General features: G+C 37.8%; 1 protein-coding gene across 1 annotated transcript in view; it reads right to left on the reverse strand.

Annotated features, from left to right (window-relative positions):
* Window positions 1-13,036, reverse strand: part of LOC138153192 (sodium-dependent glucose transporter 1-like) — a 22,383-nt gene extending 9,347 nt beyond the window's left edge. The window contains exons 1-3 of the mRNA XM_069077335.1: window positions 12,967-13,036; window positions 12,592-12,827; window positions 2,902-3,070 (exon numbers count right to left, since the gene is read on the reverse strand). Of these exons, the coding sequence (XP_068933436.1) occupies window positions 2,902-3,070; window positions 12,592-12,827; window positions 12,967-13,036 (475 nt within the window). The remainder of the gene's footprint in view (window positions 1-2,901; window positions 3,071-12,591; window positions 12,828-12,966) is intronic.
* Window positions 13,037-20,878: the final 7,842 nt, after the last annotated feature.

The raw sequence follows: 20,878 nt of genomic DNA on the forward strand, positions 1-20,878 counted from the left end.
ATAGATAGATAGATAGATAGATAGATAGATAGATAGATAGATAGATATAGATAGATAGATAGTTATTATAATACATGCCAACAGGCTTCAAAAAATTAATTCAATAAAAACCACCAGCAGAAGCAAATTCTGGTCCCAATCTGAAGAGTCCACACAGGGAATACTAACAGGCATCACCAGACCAAGGCTCCATTAACTAAAACACAGGCCTGAGAGCCCTGGTGAGACCCAAATATTTTCATCTAGAGAGACACATTTTCTAAATCATATTAATAAACTGAAGGGCAACTCCAGCATAGCTTGACCAGGATGACAGGGAAAATTAAAACTGCAGAATGAAGATCATTTGAAAGAACTAGGGCTGCTTAGCCTAGAGGAGAAAAGATTTCACAGTGGTTGGAGCAGTAGAACCTCTGACACTTAATATCTGTGTGACCCATCTCTAAATTGGGAATAATATCAGCAAATTGGGTGGTGTGAGGATTCAAGTGAAATATGTAAAGTAGTTTATAAACATGAATTATTTTTATTAGCCAAATATGGGAAGAGCTGTCAAACCTATTCTTTTTGGCCACAAAGAACAAAACTAGACCAATAAGAAAAATTCTAGGGCGCAAGATTTCCTTTTAGCATAAGGAAAAACTTTCTAACACTTGGAAATGTCCAAAACTGAAATGGATTGCATTGGTATGTAGTGTAGTTTGGCATTCCTGGAAATCTTTAAGAAGAATATAAATGACCACTCATCAGAAATGTCATAGACTAAATGTACATTTTGAGTAATAGTTGGACTAAATAATGTCTGAGGTTACTTGTGATTCCAAGATTTTATAATATTAACATTCATAACCCTTGACCCATAATTCAACAGATGGGGTTATTTTCATTAAAATAGTACTTCTTAATCTTCATGGGATGTAAAATATAAAATCATCCAAGCATGTATACTTTTGCTGTTCATAATCATACCACTTGTGCCAGAGCTTTATAGTAATGTTTTACAATAGAAGGGGAAATTTCAGGATTTGTTTTTAATCCATTCAATCTTTTTTTCATTCAACCCTATGTCTTTTACTTTTTTCCTAGAAAAATCAATCAAACGTACTAAAGAAAAAGCAATTAATTCTTCCACTCCTAACGAAAGTTACTGTTATGCTCACAAGAACTAGATATTATAATAACACTAGAGATAGGTTAGCGTTACAGGATCTGAGCTGCACAATACCTAAAAAGGTCATCTAGTTCAACCTTCACATTTTACAATAAGAAAACTAACTTCCAAAAATGTTAAGTAACCTACTTGGGGTCACCCAAAAGACCAAGGATGAACTTGGGCATAAAGAGCACCATGGTAAGAAGGACAATAGGAGATTGTCTACTGATCTCTTAAAAGTATCACTTCCAAAGCCTTCAACTAGTCCAGACCCTACAATAACAGTCATCTTTGTGGGAAGATTATTACTTTTAAAATTAATTTTGTTAAAAAATATATTGTTTTTCTTAAATAGGATATTCTTTGACTTTCAAATATTTTCATCAGTTAGGAAGAAAAAAATGGTCTCATCCTCAACAAAAGGAATTTCTATTTTGTTTTAACTTTCAAATTCAAAACACAGTATACCTCATGATTTTACTGTAGATTTATCAGAACTAAAAGTTCCCATAAAATCTGAGGTATGTTATCATCTAACAAGTTAAAAAGCTTCAACACAGATTTCAAAGGTAAGGAAAAAGGTCTGATATAAAAACTATGAAAAATTCCTTAAGTGTCACATGGAATATTATGGAAGAGAACTTAGCAAACACCCATTCATCTCTCATCACAATTAGATGCTTCAGCCCCAAAATACAAACTATTGCTGACCCAGTCCTATCATCACAGAGTCAGATTGGGCATCCAGGAGCTTCTTTAGATCTAAAGCAATCCTACCACATTGACCTTGACCCAAGATGGGATGTTTGGCCTGAAGAACACTTGTGGAGAACAAAATAGCTCTCTCTTAATTCTTCAATGGCTAAAAACGGATTAAAACTTGGTCTGCTTGGTCCCAAAAGGCAGAACTAGGAATAATGGGCAAATATTAGTGAGAACCAGACTATATCTTGATAAAAGAAATAACTTTCTAACAACCAGAGCTGTCCAGAAATGTAACAGACTGCATTAGCATGTGTTTGTAGGCTAACACTAGAGATCTTCAAGTGGAAGCTGAATGGGAATTTTCTGGGGACACTGCAGAACCAAATCACATTCAGGTATGACTTGCACAAAGGATGACCTCTGAGATCCCTTTTGATTCTAAGAATCTGTATAGTCCTGGTTTAAAAGACTTTGGATTCCATATAGTACCCGGGGTAAAAGTGGGTTTCTGGGTAGACCTAAGGATCATGTACACTTCCGAGAGGTGACCCATCTCCTCACAGCAACCCTAGAAGAAAATCAACTTCCCATCTTGCTAGCAGGATGTGGGAAATTCACCTTGCTGAACTCTCTTACCATGTTGGAATCACACAAGCTACTTACTAATTGCTAAATAATATATAAGAACACAAATACCTTAATATTATACATATATATACACATAGATAGCTATCAATTCCTAGGTTAATATTAATTTTCATATTTTTTCATTGGATCTGTTTTTTCACTGGTATAGGGAATTCCAGATGAGAAAACTACCTCTACCAATAGAGTTAAACATCAGCTCTCCAATTTACACTCTTAGAGAGCTGCCTGGGGTACTAAGAGTTTAAACGTTCAGGGTCATTCAGCCTGTTATGTGTCAGAGGCAGGGCTTGAACCAAGGTTGTGTTGACTGAGGCCAGCTGTCTTCGGAGGCATTAACACAAATATCTTAACTACTGAAAAGTCACAAGATTACTGCTATGAGGTACTTTACTTACCCAAAATTAAATTATGATTCACGCGGTCAAAGAGAAAGCCACCAATCACAGAACCAGTTAGATACCCACATGCACGGCCCACAAAAATGTAAGAAATATCACTGATGTTGTGGTTCACATTTACAGCCAAGTCTTGAAATGTAGGTCCTAATATAGCAATACATAGACCCTAGGGATTTAAAAAAAGAAAACATGAAACTTTACAATCATTAAATTATATGTATAACTGTGTGGTGTAGACAATTATCATTTTTTAGTCACTTGACTTTTCCTAGGTGAATTGTTGCGATAACCTCTTTCTACTGGTTGTGAATCCCATTTAGGAAGTTCCACAAGGTTCCTACATACAATGTATGCAGATGGATGATGCTGGTCTATCAGAACATATATTTGAATGGATAAAAAAGCATCCACTGTGCATTAACTATGTTCAAAGTACTGTGTGAAGTGCTAAGGATACAAAGAGAAATCTGAGATAAGCCTTGCTCTTAAGGAACTCATTCCAATATACAACACATACACGTTTTAGCTACAAGTTAGACAGGCACAGCACTCCTTAGGGTGGAAAGGCAAAAGCAAATGTATCTTCTTAAAATGTAATTTCTTTTTTTCAAAATTTGTTTATTTTTATTCTAAACTTAATAAACACTAAAGAAAATATTTCCATATATATAGAACCAAAAAAAGAATCTTATATAAAAATAAAATCCCTATTATAAACAGTTTCTTTTCTAAGTGTGTAATTCAACCTTTAGCTTTCAAAAGTATCTTGCTTCTTTGTGGTGTTCCTTCTGTTCTCTGAATTTTTAGAAAAAGACATCTCAATAACCCTCCATCTTAATCTTTTTTTCCCACCCTGTCCCTATCCCCCCTCCTCAACCTACCATCACCATTCCATCTTGCCCAGGAAAAAAAGAAAAGTTTACAAAGGCTTTGCAACAAATATATAAAGTCAACAAAACTAATTCCCACATTGCTTGTACCTAAAAATGTATGTCTCATTCTGTATCCTAAGTCTATCAATTCTGCCAAGAGTGGAATAGCAGGCTTTCTCCTCTGTCTTCTGGAATCATGGTAGTCATTGCATTAATCAGAGTTCTCAAGTTTTTCAAAGTTGTTTTTCTTGATAATGTTGTTACTGTATATATTATTCTTCTGGCTCTGCTTGCTTCACTCTACATCTGCTCATCGAAGTCTTCCCAGGTTTCTCTGAAACAGTGCTAACAGTGGCTACACTAGGATTACTAGATCTACAAGTTCCTCACCTGCCAGTCCTGTTTCTGACATATCATACCCTCATGCTTTTCTAGTTATGATGGGCTGCAAAGTTTGAAAAACAATTGCTTAAAAAAGTAAATATAGCTTGTTCTTTTGCTAGTGCATTTTTCAGTTTTCAGTTAGAGAATCTTAAAACAATGTTCAAGGTGAGCAGTTTAATAATTAATAATACCAAAAGTAAAATTTTAATTATTTTACAATTATTTTCCCTTTCAATATTTGTTATGTCATAATAACACTACATTCATATACCATAATTTGTTTAGCCATTGACCCAACAGACGATCAACTCTTTAGTTTACAGTTCTTTGCTACTGCAAAAAGAGCTGGTACATTTTTATACATGAGTCTTTTTCTTCTTGCTTTCATTTCTTTGCAGCACATAGACTTAGCAATGGTATAGTATGGTCAAAGGACATGTATAATATCTTTTGTAGCATAATTCCTAATTACTTTCTAGAATGGACAGCTCTATCAACCTCTAATGTTATTTCAGCTGATAACACTTTTTTTTTTTTTTAAGCAATCGGGGTTAAGTAACTTGATCAAGGTTACACAGCCAGTTATTTCTGGGTGTGGTGCTAAGTATAGGAGCCCGGATTTGATCCCCAGGTCATCCCGACACTGGGGCTGGTACTGTTACTCACTGAGCCACCTGGCCGCCCCTAAGCAATTGGGGCTAAGTAACTTGCTCAAGGTTACACGGCCAGGTGTTTCTGGGTGGGGGCTAAGTGTCTGAGCCCGGACTGGAGCCAGAGCTCTTATTCGCTGTGCTACCTGGCCGCCCCAACACTATTTTTAATATTGATAGTGCAGAGGACATTTGAGGGGAGAACTTTCTTTTCCACACCTTTAACACCTGTGACTGCTGAAAAGTCTGTGTTTACAGCATCTGCTTTTCAGTGGAAGTTGATTAAAAGCTAATGTTGGAGGTGGTGGGGATAGTAGGCTATTTCTCCTCAATGGTTGCTCACCCTGATGATGGCTATAGGGGCTGGGCTTGAAGCAAGAGCAGTGTACACAGTACTCTGGGTCTTGAATCATCTCCATTGGAGTCAAAGAGAAGGTGACAGTCAAGATGGATGTGGTGCTTTGACTCATATAGCACATGCTATCTCCTATCTCCCTATCAGAATGCTTTGCTGATTGAGGTAGGTGGTATGCCTGCCCCATAGATAGCAACTGATTAACAAATGGTGGTGGTGATGAGGTTAATGGACCCTTTCTCTGTAAGGGTTGTTCCCCCTTGATAATGACTGTGATGGCTGGGCTAAAAATAGGACTGGTGGTCTGTTAAGGCTATTTCCAGAGATACTGAACTGAAGGTCCTCATGCTATCTGTACCAGGGACCAAGGAGAGGTGGATCCTGCTGTTGGATAGTGAGCTGAGCTCAGATGCAACTGACAGAATGGAGTTTGCTGAATTGCATTTGGGAAACTGTTTAGAGCACTTTCTTTTTAAAAATTTATTATTTATTTTTAACATTTTTTTTTTAAATTGAGTTCCAAATTTTATACCTGCCATCCCTCCTCTAACACATTGTAAAGACAAGAAATATGATATCAAATATATATGTGAAATCATGGTAAACATATTTCCACAGCAGCCATGTTAAGAAAAAATTAAATTAAAAAAAAAAAGGTAAGAAAAATAAAGTGAAAAAATAATGTCTCAATCTGCATTTAGACTCCAACAATTCTTTCTCTGGAGGTAGATAGCATTTTTCATCATAAGTCTTTCAGAATTGTCTTATTGTATTGATCAGAATAGCTAAGTCATTCACAGTGGATAAACATACTTTATTGCTGTTACTACATACAGTGGTCTCCTAGTTCTGCTTATATAATTCACTTTGCACTAGTTTGTGTAAGTCTTCCAAGGTTTTTCTGAAACTACTCTGCTCATCATTTTTTACAATAAATAGTATTCCATCACAATCATATACCACAATTTGTTCGGCCATTCCCCAGTTGATGGACATCCCCTCAATTTCCAATTCCTTGCCACCACAAAAAAAGAGCTGCTATAAAATATTTTTGTATACATCTTTTTCCCTATTCTTTGAACTCTTTGGAATATATAGTCCTATTGCTGGTACAAAGGGTATGCACAGTTTTGCAGCCCTTTGGGCAAATTCCAAATTGTTTTCTAGAATTGCTGGATCCATTCACAACTCCATCAACAGTGCATTTGTGTCCCAATTTTTCCATATCTCCTTTAAGATTTGTCATTTTCCTTTTCTGTCATATTAGCCAATCTGTTTAGTTTAGAGTTGGTACTTCAGATTTATTTTAATTTGCATTTCTCTAATCAATGCATAGCACTTTCAAGGACACCAAGTTTCTCCCCAAAACAAGTATCTTTTTAACACCAATATTCTTCTAGTGAGGCTACATAGCTGCGATCTTCTGAAGAATCAAAACTGAACATAACCCAAAGAGTAATGGAGAGACATATGGTGGGAATAAAAAGAATGAAGCAGATGAAGTACTATGAATTACATGCAAGAAGCTAAATAGAAGGTATCATCAAAGAAGTACATAACCAGAAAAAGAAATGGACCATGATGTAGTAAGAGATAACAAATGATGGCCTGCATTGGTACTCACAAATGTCAAAAGAGCCAGAAAAATACCCCCAAAACACTGGAAAGAAATCTTGTAGAGAACTTATGAGAGTACATGGATATGGGGTACATACTGTTCTTGATGTCCTTTCCGAAGAGGACCAATGACATCAGAAATGATGTCTTGACTTGAGCATGAATTGAATTTAAGTGAGGCATTGCACAAAGTCATCAGGCTCACTCTCCCTTTCTTAAGTCATCAAAGTCTAGTGGCATGACAAAAGTCAAGACAACTGGTGATGGCCCAGGATGTGGTGGATGACCTTGGTATCTTCAATATATGATCCAGCTCTTAAGTGCTCCACAGCGCCTGCTGGATCACATATAGAATAAGAAGTGAATGGATTATAATCTGTACTGTTGAAGAAACTATATCTAAGAATAAGATCACAGATTCATTAAGTATACCTCAACCATTGCTTTTACTTTTCTATTGGATAAGTGAAAAAAGTGAATTGTGCAGAAATTTACTGATTTCTCTCAAGTAGACAGAAAGTAACAGTGGCTACATTAGGATTACAAGATCTGTAAATTCCTGAACTGCTAGACCTGTTTCTGATATACCATACACTGAGGCTTTTCTAGTTTTGATAGGCTGTAAAGTTTGAAAAATAGTCCCTTAAAAAAAGTAAACATACTTTGTTCTTTTGCTAGTGCATTTCAGTTTTCATTTAGAAAATCTTAAAACAATGTTCAAAGTTAACAGTTTAACAAGACCAAAATTAAAATTTTAATTATTTTGCAAGTATAAGCAATTATCATGTGATCTTAAATTTTAAAAATCTAAATCACTGAGAAAAGTAGAAAAAAAAAGTTTAGTTGCAACCTGTAATTTCATCTATGTAGGATATATTCCCCTCTGCAAACAAGAAATTCTAACCTAGTTTTAAAGAGTTGCCTGGGACACTAAGAGGTTAAGTGACTTGCACCATGATCATTTGGCTAACATTATCAGAGATTTCCAAAGCCAGGCCCCTATACTAGATGTTTTCAAAGTATAACAGTCTGTCCAGCAATTTAATCAGCGTTAGACTATTAGAAATGCTTTTTCAAAAGGTTCATCTTCATTATCACTAATATTTCAGGATATCATAATTTAGAAGGACTACAGATGTTTTGTCATAGAAATGTGCATCTGAAAACCCAATAAAAATGCTATAGTAATTAAATTTCAACCAGAGCCTAGCAGACATAGCCTAACAGTAATAGACTTAGTTTTCTCTGTTTACTTCTGCATATTTAAAAAAAAAATCTCAATCTTTTACAAGGCCAACACTCTGCACTTAATGTATTCTTGTTTTCTAGAATTTCCAAAAGGTAGTACATTCAACATATAAATGTGTGTTTTTACAGATTAACTCCATTTGATCTCAAGTAGTTTTGCTGTGTCCTTACTAGCTACCTTTGATTCTACTCAAGATAACTTCTATTATTTCATTATCATTCAATAATTTATTTTGAAATCCTTAAGTTTTCTTTGTGCCTATGAAAAAACAGAAGTATCTTTTGTTTTATTTTCCAATAAAAGTTTTTAAATATTTTGGAAATTTTAAAAATAATATCTAAAGCTATAGTTATTTCAGAATTTAGTATTTTATTCTAAAATAAGGTAAAATTTATAAAGTACTTTCTTATATTTAAGGAAGGAGTGTTAGCTTTAAAACAGAGATTATAATCTCTTCAAACCCCAACAGCAGCATCCTGTACAACTAAAGACGCCAAAAAAAAATGAAACTGACTCGTGGTAGAAAGTAATTTATTCCAAAGAAATTGGATGAAACTACAAATAAGAAATGGAAATATAACAAAGATGGATCTTTCCCTTGGTTTTCTAGATGTTGATAACATGTGAACCAATATTTCCCAAATGACCAATGTATGATGCTACAAAATTATGCACAGGTAGAAAAGATAATGTCAGAGAGCAAGAAAGGTTCTTTGATACAGTTCCTGATTTTACATTACAATTAACTTTTAAGAATCTGCAACTTGTCAAATCGTGGTATAGCAATAAAAAATATCCACAATTATCTGAAAAGGCTATTAAAATACTCCTCCTTTTTTTCTAACTCCTTATCTGATTGGAGAGCAGGGTCAAGAACTACAAAATCTCCATTTAAGGAGGAACTCAGCAAAGACATCTCACTTCCCACCTGACTGCTGGGCTTCTCGGACCTCCACACAATTTCCTCAAGGCAGTTATGTTACACCAACCACCCTCTGTTTTCAGTTTCCCTTTTTCCTCCCCATATTGTCTTCCCCAATTAGATATTAAGATGCTTGAGAGTGAGGATTGTCATTCTTTTTTTTTTCATGTTTATATCCCCAGTACTTAGCACAGGGTCTGGCAAGTAGCAGGGGCTTAATAAATGTTTAGTGATTACTGACTGTTTCTGTGATTTTCTTCACAGTGTGGTTGGGTTGTTTCAGTCATGTCCAACTCATTGGACCTCATTAGGGATTTTTTTGGCAAAGATGCAGGAGTGGTTTGCCATTTCGTTCTCCAGCTCATTTTACAGATGAGGAAACTAAGGCCAACAAGATTAAGTGACTTTTCCATGGTCTCACAGCTATTAAATGTCTGAATTTGGATTTGAACTCAGGAAGATGAGACTTTCTGATTCCAAGCACAGTGCTCTATCCATTGTTTAACCGACCTGCCCAATTTCTTCACATATTTCGACCAAAGCTAACATATTAAATGCAGAAACAGACATGAAAATTCAGCTTCATTAAGTCAGACATTAAAGAGATCTGCCAAAACATTTTTTGAAAGCCACTCTTCTCACTATTTTTTTTGTTTTAGAAATTTTTTTATAAAAAACATTATGTTAACATGTAATGAATGTATTGTTGATATTTTAAATGAATTAATAAATTCAAAAAATTTATCAGTCTATTTACTTATTAATTTCTTATACAGTAAATATCAAGGTTTTCAGGGGTTAATTTCTAAGAATGTAAATGGGTCTTGTGACCAAAAAGTTTGAGAATTACTATACTATACTGTGTCTAATAAAGTATCATCTGTATGAAGAAATCAAAACTATCTAGTGATATGAAAATATGCTCTAAATCACTATTGATTAGAGAAACGCAAATTAAAACAACTCTTCGCTACCACATCACACCTAGCAGATAGACTAATCTGAAAGAAAAATTATAAACGTTGGAGAAGATATGGGAAAATTGGGACATTAATACATTGCTGGTGAAATTCTGACCTGATCCAACCATTCTGGAAAGCAATTTGTAACTATGCCAAATCAAACTGTGCATACCCTTTGATTCAGCAATACCACTACTAGGTCTGTATCGCAAAGAGACCATAAAAAAAGGGAAAAGAACCCATTTGTACAAAAATATTTATAGTAACTCTTTGTGGTGGCAAAGAACTGGAAATTGAGGGGGTACTCATCAACTGGGGAATGGTTGAACAAGTTGTGGTATATGAATATAAGGGAATACTTTTGTGCTACAAGAAATGATAAGCAAGCAGATTTAAAAAAAAAAAAACAGGAAAGACTTACATGTACTGACACTGACTGAAGTCAGCAGAACCAGAACATTGAACACAATAACAGCAATACTGTATGATGATCAACTATGATTCACTTAGCTCTTCTCAGCAACACAACGATGGCCGACAATTCCAAAAGTCTCATGAAAATGTTACCCATAGCCAGAGAAAGAACTAATGGAGTCTAAATGCAAAAGAAAGCATACTGTTTTTATTTTTTCATGATTTATCATGATTTTTTCCTTCTGTTTTTTCTTTTACAATGACTAATGTGGAACTACATTATATGACTACATATGTATAACCTATATCTTGTCATCTTGGGGGGAGGGGAAGGAGGAAGAAAAATATGAAACTCAAAATCTTATTTTAAAAATGAATGCTGAAAATTGTCTTTAAATGTAATTTAAAAAATAAAATACTATTTACATTAAAAAATAAAAAAAATTTAAAGTATTATCTGTACAAATCTGTTTTACTACAAACTGCTGTATTTCTGAAAAGAAATCATTTAGAAGACAGTGTGATGCCAGGAAAATGACACTGAATTTGGACTTAGGGAACCTGGGACAGCAGCCTGGTTCTCTTACTTAATACTTCTGAAATCCTGGGCAAGTCACCGATCCTTTCTGAACTTCAGTTTCCTATCTGTAAAATGAGTAATCTGGATCAGGCGTCTAAGGTCCCTTTCTAATCAATGACCCTATTACCATCTACTGCATATCTATCCTGTACAATATGTATCAAACATAAGAAATATTGTTCTGAATTACTTGAAGACTGTTTTCTAACTGGAAAAGACACATAACGCAAACCTTTTTTAATTGTGCCTCAAAAGGCAAGGACATCAATCAGGTTGCAAGTAGCTCAAGGTAATACTTTGGAAACGGTAACTACTAAGCAAAAAAACAACAACACTTAATCAGCATTAAAAAACTATAAAAATAAACACTTTAGGGGGGAAAAACTTGTAGAAAGTTTTAAATAAATGTTATTCCTAAAGTAAAAGTTTTAGAAGAACCCTAAGGAACAGGCATTTTCCAGATTCCTCTAATACACTGCTGGTGAATTCAACAGTTCAGACTCTTAAAAATCGTAGGGTTCTGAAAAGGGATCAAATAACAATAATTACAGATTTAGGTCTGGAAGGGCCTCAGATTATCTAATCCAACTTCTTCATTTTACAGATGAGGAAGGAAAACACAATAAGTAAACAACAAAGTTGATATTTGAATCCAAGCTCAGGTCTCCTCACACTGGAATACACTGCTCACCAAGCCTCTAAGCCTTAGCAGCCTTATCATTAATCTAATAATACACACCTTGCCTGAGTTAAAGATCATTTTAGATTTTAGCTAACAGTCGCAGGTCCCAGAGCAAGAATCTGAGGACCCAATGACAAGATACTGATAGGGCTGGAAGAGTCCCCAGAGGCCATCTGGTCCAACTCCCTTATTTGCAGACGAGGGCACACGGAAATAAATGACCCTAGAGGAGCCTTGTGTGGCTGATGGTGGTGGACAGGCATTTCTGCTTATTCTTGGGGCTGCAGTCGGGTGAAATACACTAATGACAGTGGAGGCACCCCGGGCTGGGGCCCTCACCAAACACTCCAACCCACAACTAGGTGTCTGGGGAGCCCAGAAAGTAAGGGGCCACGTGCGGGCAGCCGAGCTCCCCGCAGGAGGCCCACAGGGTTAAGTGTCAGGTGAGCCGCTCGGGCAAACACATTTCCAGTCCCGCAGGGGCACTCCACAAGAAGCACACTGGCAGGGCTTGGGGGACAGGAGCCCGGAGCTCTAGAGGGCAGGTCCATTTCAGGGCTCCTCATTTTGTTTGCTTAAGGTAGGTGCAAAACCCGAGAAATTGAAAGTGCACTCTGGAGTAGGAAGTAGGTGGAGCAGGAGGAAATATCCCGGAGGGTCAACAGGAATTGGGAGGAGGGGGTGAGACAAGAGGTAAGAAAGCCAGGGGTGGCTAGACGGTGCAGTGGAGAAAGTACCAGGGGCCGGGAAGACCTAGTTCAAATTCGACCTCGGACACTTACTAGCTGAATTACCCTGATCGAGTCACCCTTTCCCCAGCTGTCAAATGGGGATAACAAGTGAGCCTGCCTCCCAGGGCTGCAGTGAGGACCGAAAGGGATAACATTAGTTTGTCATCTTTAAAGCGCCACGGGAGCAGCAGTCATCTCAAGGACGCGGGCGCACGAAGGTCCCCCCGAATGCCCGTTTCAAGTTCTCCCGCCCGGCCCCCTGCTCTCACCAGCCCCAGGAAGGCTGCGTACACCACTATGGAGGTGAACCAGCGCAGCGCGTTACCGGGCGCGCATCTCCCGCCGCCGCCGGCGTCGCCGCGGACCACGTACACCTCGTCGTCCGTCCCCAGCGGCTCCCCAGCCTCGGAGGGCCCCGCGGGAAGGAGCCGTTGTCCGGCCGGAGCCGGGGCCCCGCCGCGCTGCAGCTCCAGCTCCTCCAGCTCTGCTGTGCCCGAGAACCAGGCTCACGGACGCGGATCCGCCGGCTACTGCGGTATCTGCGGCAAAGGTCCGCTAGAGGCACGAGGCGCAGCCGGCCCGTTCCTGCCTTCCCGGCCCAGTGGCCAGTCTACTACTATGAAGCTACCCCACGGCCCGCGGGCTCCATCCTGCGGAGGAGCGCTGGAGATCCGCTAACCAGCCCACGCGCTCCCTGCCGGGCTCAGGGCGCATGCGCCATGACTCCGCCTCGCTTGAACGCGCAGCATATGTACCCCTCTCTACCGGAAGTTGGTAGAGTTGCTAGAGAGACAGGACGCCATCCTTCTAGTTTTGTCGTCCCGTCAAAGTCCCACCTACATAACGGCTACGGACCCTCTAGCTTCCTTCAGTGTTTATGGCTGCTTCCTGCTAAGGTCAGACTTTTTCCCGTGGTGGAGGGGAGCCTTGTTTCCGGCAGGCGTTTGTGGAGGACCAGGACCGTGACTGGGAGGAGAGGGCAAGAATATGCACGGCCGGGGAAGAAAGAAGGGGACAGTCCCCGAAGACTCGAATTCTGAGATCCTGAGGGAGAGGAGGGGGCCGGAAATCCTTCCGCACTTCCTTTTCCTTCCCCCCTCGTTCAATGCTTCTGGATCAAGCCGAGGCCCAATCGATTCCTTTGTGCGATTCCACGGAAGAAACGTTTAAGAAAGCGCCTGCCTTGAGCAACGGAAAGGGCATGGAATTTGGTGTTGTGGCCTGGTGAGAAAAGGAATGAATTTTGAGTCAGGACCAGAGTTCGAATTTGGTCTCTCTCCCATTAGTCGGTATATGACTTAATCTCTTTGAAATTTCTTCCTCTATAAAATGAGAGGCGTTGACAATCCTTGACCTTTTGCGTTTTCCTCCTGGTCTAGAGATAATTAAATTCAATTAACATTTATTAAGTGCCTACATTGTGCCAGATATCGGAATAGTCAAAAGACAGCTCCTGCCCTCAAGAACCTAATCCTGGAGACAACTTGCAAACAAATGTATACAGAGCAACCTTAATACTGGTTAAGGCACTGGAATTCAGAGGGGCTGGGGAAGGTTTTCTCTGTTGGAGGTGGGGCTTTGTATAATCGTGACTCAGAGGATCTGGGTTCAAATTTGATTCTGCCACTTTGTCGCTAAGACATTATCACTATAACAAAGTCGTTTTTCCGTCTCATATATAACACCTATGTTCATGTTGACTAATAGAAAAAAAAAAGTACCTTGAGATTGTTAAGATTCTACCCAAGTCACACCCCATCTTAAGTGTGAATGGGGCAAATCATTTAAATGCTTTGGGCCTCAGCTCTATCTCTAAAAAGAGGGAACGGAGGACCTCTAATGTGCTTTCTGTCATTAGATCTATGATACTGTAAATCCTTAGTAGAATATATATACAATCTTGCAAAGTGAATTAAGGTTTATTTCCTGTAATTTTTTTCTTCCAATAGCTTCATTAACTTTAGAGTTTGATTGTTATTTGACTTCTCTAACTACATAGGGGGTTAGAAGGAAATAAGAGTGGGTTTGCCTTAGGTAGAAATGCTGTAATTCTAAGAAACGCTCTTTTTTTTCTTTATTTGTCACTATGAACATCATTAGGCACCTAATGTATTTCAGGTTCTGGGCTGGTATTAAAAGAGGGAAAACGTCTTAGTCTTCGATGTCACAGTCTCCTAACACTCCCAAACACTCCCTTGTTTCTTGCCTCCACCATGTCTGTTCTTTGGGCTGTATTTCTACCTTTCCCCCCAAGTTTGGAGAGTACTTACTTTATTTTCTCCTTTGACTTGCTCCCAGGAAAGAGCACATAGTAACTCTTCTTTTGACTATTCTGTTTTTACTGCTAAACACTGGAAAAACAAGGAATTGGTAAGCTAAGGAAAAACTGATGAAATGTCTTATCAGTTATCTCTCTCCTGCATGCCAAGCAATGCAGTTTAAGTATGACACTTTTTAAGATTTACACAGCCTTTTCCTGACAACAATCTTGTTAATTCTACAAGTATTATTCTCTTCATTTTACAGAAGAAACCATGTTTCAAACCGAGGTCTCTAACTCCAAGTCCAACACTATTTAACATCAGGCACTTCACATACCTCCCTCCTCTCTGTCTTCTAGATCTTGTTCTAGACTCGGCACCAACTATGATTTGTAGAAATCATAACTAAGGACTCAAGACTCTGGATTTGTACAGAACAGTTTTCATCTCACAAATCCCTCTTAATTGTTTAATGATTCCCACCCAAGGTCTCCCTGAGAACATCAGAATTTGACTCATTTTGTCCTCAGAGTCAGAATGTGCTTCACACTTGGGTCTCTACACATAAGGTAAAAGGACTCTTGAGTTCAGAGGATTTGACTGGACCTTTCCCAAGTGGAATTTGTTGAGAGAGCCTGGCAGGCTCCATATGAAGGCTCCCCTCTTTTGACGAAAGTCATCTTGGATAATTTCTCTACATAGACCATGCATGAGAGAAGTTTAGAATTGGAAGCATGTCTTATACATAAAAATATAACTACTAATGTGTAAATCCATCAAAAATTTGCCATGTCACAAAGAGCCCAGATAACTTTTGGGATATATACCTCTTCATCTCAAACCTTTACCCAGAAACCTGGGAAACCACTGGCCAGCCCAATAGTTGGCACCATCTGTCATCTACAAGCATGACTGCAAGAATAATCTTCAAGTCAATTCAGTAAACATTTCTTAAGTACCTAATATATTCAGAACTCTTTCTATGCCAGGAGAAGTAGAAGTAGAGGACTAGAAAAGACAACCTTGGTGGCAAAAAGATGCACAAATGACTTTAATAACATTATACATGATAAATGTATTAGAGGTTTATTAAAAAAATGAGCCATATGATGTGTAAGGAGGAATGACCTCATGGTGGATATGGCATTTAAGTTGACTTTCATTGGTAGAATAAAAGGGAAAGAAGGGAAAGGAGAATATTCCAGGCATATGGAATAAATAAAGGCAAAGAAGTGAGAAAGTGTAAGGTGTATACAATGAGCAAAAAGTAATCCTTAATCTTAATGATTCCCTTTGAAATAATCTTCAATTTTTCCTAAGTATATATTGCTTGTTCATAGTTCTTTTCATGCTTTCTCATTAAAACTGAGCTCCTTGAGAGTAGGTACTTTCTTCTTTTTGGCCTTTATGTGTCCAGTTCTTAGCATGATAACTGGCACAAAGTAGGCACTTAATAAATGCTTGTTAATAACTTGGCAAAGAAGAAAATTTAATCTGTTGTAAGGAGGGATTTCCTAATAATTGAGGCTACCCCAACATGACTAAGTTACTAAGTCATATTGCAAAGTGAATTACTTTGAGGACTAAGTAACTAAGTGACTAAAGGCTGGTTAAAGAGTTAGTGGGTTCTCCCTTGTGGAAGTCTTCAAGCAGAAGCTTATTAGACATGTTGTGGAGAGAATTCTTGTTCAAGTTAGCCTAAGTTTACCCCAGAGGCTTCTGAGGTCCCTTCCAGGACTAAGGTTCTACACTTTTGAAAGTTTAAACTTTATATGTCAGAGAGAGCAACTGAAAAATTCTGAGCAAAAATTTTCTACATAACAAAAGAAATGATTCTACACAAACTAGAGAGATAAAGGTACAGAAATGGGATTACTTTTAGGAGGCTCTGGTGTATATAATGAGTAAGCAGCAGGAAAAGAAAGGTGAGAAGGAGCTCTTTTTATGAGAGTATGAGGGTAAAAATGACAGGACTTAATATTTCTTCTTGTATTTTGTTTCACACACCTGCAAAGGGCTATGCTAAGTGTTGAGTGAATAAGTGGATCTGAACATTAAGGGAGAGAAAAAAATGGAAGATAATGCTAAAGTTTCAAAGCCATGTATTAAAAGTTATTTCAAGAAAAGAAGAATCAATAAATGTGATACAAACAGGTACAAAATCATACTAACCCCAATTCCCACAGGTCCCACACGCAGTATCTTTAAGAATCTTAGACCCAAGTTGAGAAATATTTTGAAACTACAAGTCACTGTAGGGAACTTGTCAGAGGAATCCCAGAGGGATAAGCTTCAGTCAACAAGTCAACCTCCAGGTTCCCTGCCCTCCACTGACTTTGTGGTCTCCCGCTGATAATTCCTTAGGCTATACTTACTAGTTGTCATTCTCACCTCTCAGCAATTTGAGGACTTTCTGCTCTGCTATTAGAGCTTAACATTGCACTAAGTTAAATGTTAGTAGAACTTTGCCCTTGTCAACATATGGCTTCCTATAATAGTAAAGGATTGTTCACTTAGAGGTAGCTATAGCTGCACGTGTAATTGTGTGAGACCCAAGAACAAATGAACCCTGCTCCTAAAGGTGAAACTAGAACTTTATTTTTTTAAGTTCCTGATTTTTTTTAGCTGTAAGATAAAGGATTTGATTAGATAATCTCTCAGAACCCTATCATCTTCAAATCATATGATCTGCTTATTTAGCTCATTTGCTTTTCTTACCATGCCAAGTCAAGTGTATGTTTCATGTGATCTCCCTGATGATATAACACAACAGAAGTGAGGTACTTTCGTGGGCTTCATATTAAGGTGCACAGAAAGCACCTATTTACATCTTCATTGCCTGATCTGGCAGCCCAAGACACATACACATGAGTGAAGTCACTGGATTTAGAACTGCAGAAGATATTTTAGATAGAAAAGCCATAGGGGGTAGTAGAAATGAATACTGAAATAATAAGCAGAAGACCTGAGTTTTATCTCAGTTGTTTATATTCAGCTTCATATTATTTTTATATAGTCTTTATATTCAGTTCAGTTCAAAGGTGACTTTAGACAAATGGCTTCACCTTTCTGAGCTTCAGTTTCCTTAAACTAAAGGTGATTCCCATAAAATGGGCATCATATCCAATGTTTTGTGTTGATGTGCTTATGCTCTTCCTTTGAGAAATAACCTTACCTGAATATATATGTGTGTATGCATTTCTTATATTGGATAGTTTTGTATCTTTTGTGCAAAATAAGATTATTTCCTTTATTTCAGATCGACTTTTGTTCTCCAAGGGAATTTATAAACAAACTCAAAAGTTTGTAGCAACTTAATTTTTAAAAATTTTATTGCATTGACCAAAGTTTCACATTTTTCCTGTGAAGTACATTAACCTCCAAATTGTTAAAAAGTTTGTTTTTTTTAAGTTGCAAATCTGCATTGAATTGCATATGAAAAATGGTTACAAGTCATACCCTTAAAAATAAAGGCATTACTGTATCCCAAAGAGATCATAAAAATGGGAAAAGGACCCACATGTCCAAAAACATTTATAGCAGTGTAATGCCATGCACAGACGCTTTCCAGAAGAACTGCTACTGTGAACAGCTTTTTTCAAGGTTCTGATTACTCAGTATAGTGATCACTCTATTCCATAATAAAAGCAAAACATCCATGGAAAATCAAGGTAGAGCATAATTCAAAATACAGCATTCACCATATTTCAGCTTATCACAGAAAATCACAATATAATATTCACAACATAGTCTCAAAGTAAAATAGTCACTCTTAAGTTAATTCAATAAGTCACAAAATAGTCACTCTTAAGTTAATTCAATCAGTCACTTATCAGTAGTATCAAAGTACACAGTCAAAGTCTTCCACTCTTGGGGCAAAGTCTTGATTAACTCAATCAGTCACTAATCAGTAACAATAGTCAAAGTACTCAAAGTACAATCAGTCACATTCAGCAGTCTTACTAAGTATCATACAGAAAACCCTCCACCCTTTAGGTCACTAGTAAACTATAATTCCATAATTACTCAATAACCAAGGAGAGGTCTTTTCTTTATCTTGACTTGGGGCCTGTTCTCAGATTCCCTGGATCCCCTTCCATGGTCCCAGATTCTATTTGGATTCAATGGCAGACAGCTCCCAGTTCCTCCATCAACTCTCTGGGCAGTTCCTGCTCCGTGCTGGACTTCACAAGATCTGGTCCATGTCAGCTTCTTCACCATGTCTGCTCCAGGGAATTCAAGGTTCAACCAAGCCGCAAACAAAGTTTCAGCATCCCAGCCATGCTTCAGTCACCTGGGCTCCTGGGCTCCGGTGCTCCTGGTTCTAGATTCTGGGCTCCTGGGCTTCTGGCTCCAGCTCCTGGCTCTGGCCTCCTGGCTCTGGGCTCCTAGACTCCTGTTCAGAAGAAGCTCCACCACCACAAGTTTTCAGGACTCAGTTCTCCATTCTTCTGTAGCTGTTCTGCCACCAGATCTCGGTCTCAAGAAATTCTGGCTGTGCTTCTCTAGGGCAGTATTACCTACTTCCTTCAGCCAATTTCCTGTTACATCAGTAACAAGGGGACAGGAGTTTGTACCTTCTGTTTCCCCAATAGTGGCTTGATCAGTTACTAAGTGCTAACTACCTGCTACTTTTGCCAACACAAAGGGGATCTTCAAATTCAAAATTACATTATCATTATAAGCACCTCTCTTTGTGGTAGCCAAGAACTGGAAATTGAGGGGATGCCCATCAAATGGGGAATGACTGAACAAGTTATGGTATATAAATGTAATGGAATACTATTGTGCTATAAGAAATGATGAACAGGCAAACTTTAGAAAAACATGGAAAGATTTCTATGAACTGATGCTGAGTGAAATGAGCAGAACCAGGATAACATTGTACACAGTAACAGCCATAGCCTGTGATGACTGATTTTGATAGGTTTAGCCCTTCGCAGCAATGCAAGGACCTAAAACAGTTCCAGAGGATTCATGATGGAAAATGCCATCCACATCCAGAGAAAGAACTGTGGAGTCTGAATATAGAGCAGATTCTTTTCTTTTTTTGTTTTGTTTTTTCTTATGGTTTCTCCCATTTGTTATAATTATTCTATACAACAACTCTAACCTCAATATTAGTATTTGGTGACTTCCTATAGCCAAACTTTCCCACTGATTTGAAGATATGTAGAATAAAACAAATTCTCAGATAATATAACAAAACAAGAAGATAACCAATATGAAAACATTGCATTATACAAGAAGCCTAAGATAAACATTTAAAGTCAAAACTGTTTTCCCTTGAAATAATACTGCAGATTTCTGTTTATCCTAGCCCTAGTCTTTGAGTTAAAGAAGCATAACTATAAATATACACTTTTATCCAAGCATCTAATATGCCAAAGTCATACATCATAGGTTGCAATGTTTGGTGTCATTAGCATCGCTAGGTTTTCCCTGTTAAGTTAAAACGTGAGGTCACAGATTTGGGAAGCCGGCACTGCCTATGCTCACAGAGGGGTGTAGTGTGGTATGTAGAATGTGTACACAAGTCTTCATTCCGTCGTTGTTTGCACTGGGCAAGGGAATGTGAGCTTCTTGAGGGCAGGGAAAGTCTTTTACTTTTCTTTATTTCCCCAGAGCCTAGCACATGGTAGGTGCTTAATAATAAACTGACCTCAAAAGTTTGTGACACAACCCAAGGAATTAGACTGATTGCAACAATTGTCAAAGCAGGCAAAATAGGCAGAAATAACTGTTAGCAATCACTTTCTTTTCTAACTTTCAAGTGAGAAAGCTGCTGACTATTATTCTTGCTGCAATTGCAACTAATCAAAGGGTCAAAGGACAGGTGGCAAATGACACTATCAATGGGAACTTAAATATAATAATACAAATATACAAGTTATGGGAATGAATACTAAAGTATTTTTAAATACCTTGATAATATATATTTTAAAGGGATATAGAAAGTTAAGTAAATAATTTCACAAGCCCATAGTTACAGAATACCTTTCTTCAACTAAATTACACTAAAGTACCAAATTTGCACAAACATTGTGCCAATATTAGTTGATATACTGGCCCAGGGCTTTTTTCTTGGCAATCATTCATTTGAGCACAATTTGACTACAAAGAAAGATCATGCATCACTTTCAAAAATGTTCATATAGTGATTCTGTGTCAGAAGTTTAAAGCCAATGGAAATTACATAGTAATCTATACATATCTAGAAACAGGTAGTAGTTTGTAGCTGAAGCTTCCCTTAAGTCTAACAGGTGACAATATACAATACAATACAATGATATAT

The sequence above is a fragment of the Petaurus breviceps genome, unplaced genomic scaffold, assembly GCF_028583685.1.
Source record: "Petaurus breviceps papuanus isolate PSGF00001 unplaced genomic scaffold, PetGlider_PUasm1.0 90977, whole genome shotgun sequence".
Lineage (NCBI taxonomy): Eukaryota > Metazoa > Chordata > Mammalia > Diprotodontia > Petauridae > Petaurus > Petaurus breviceps.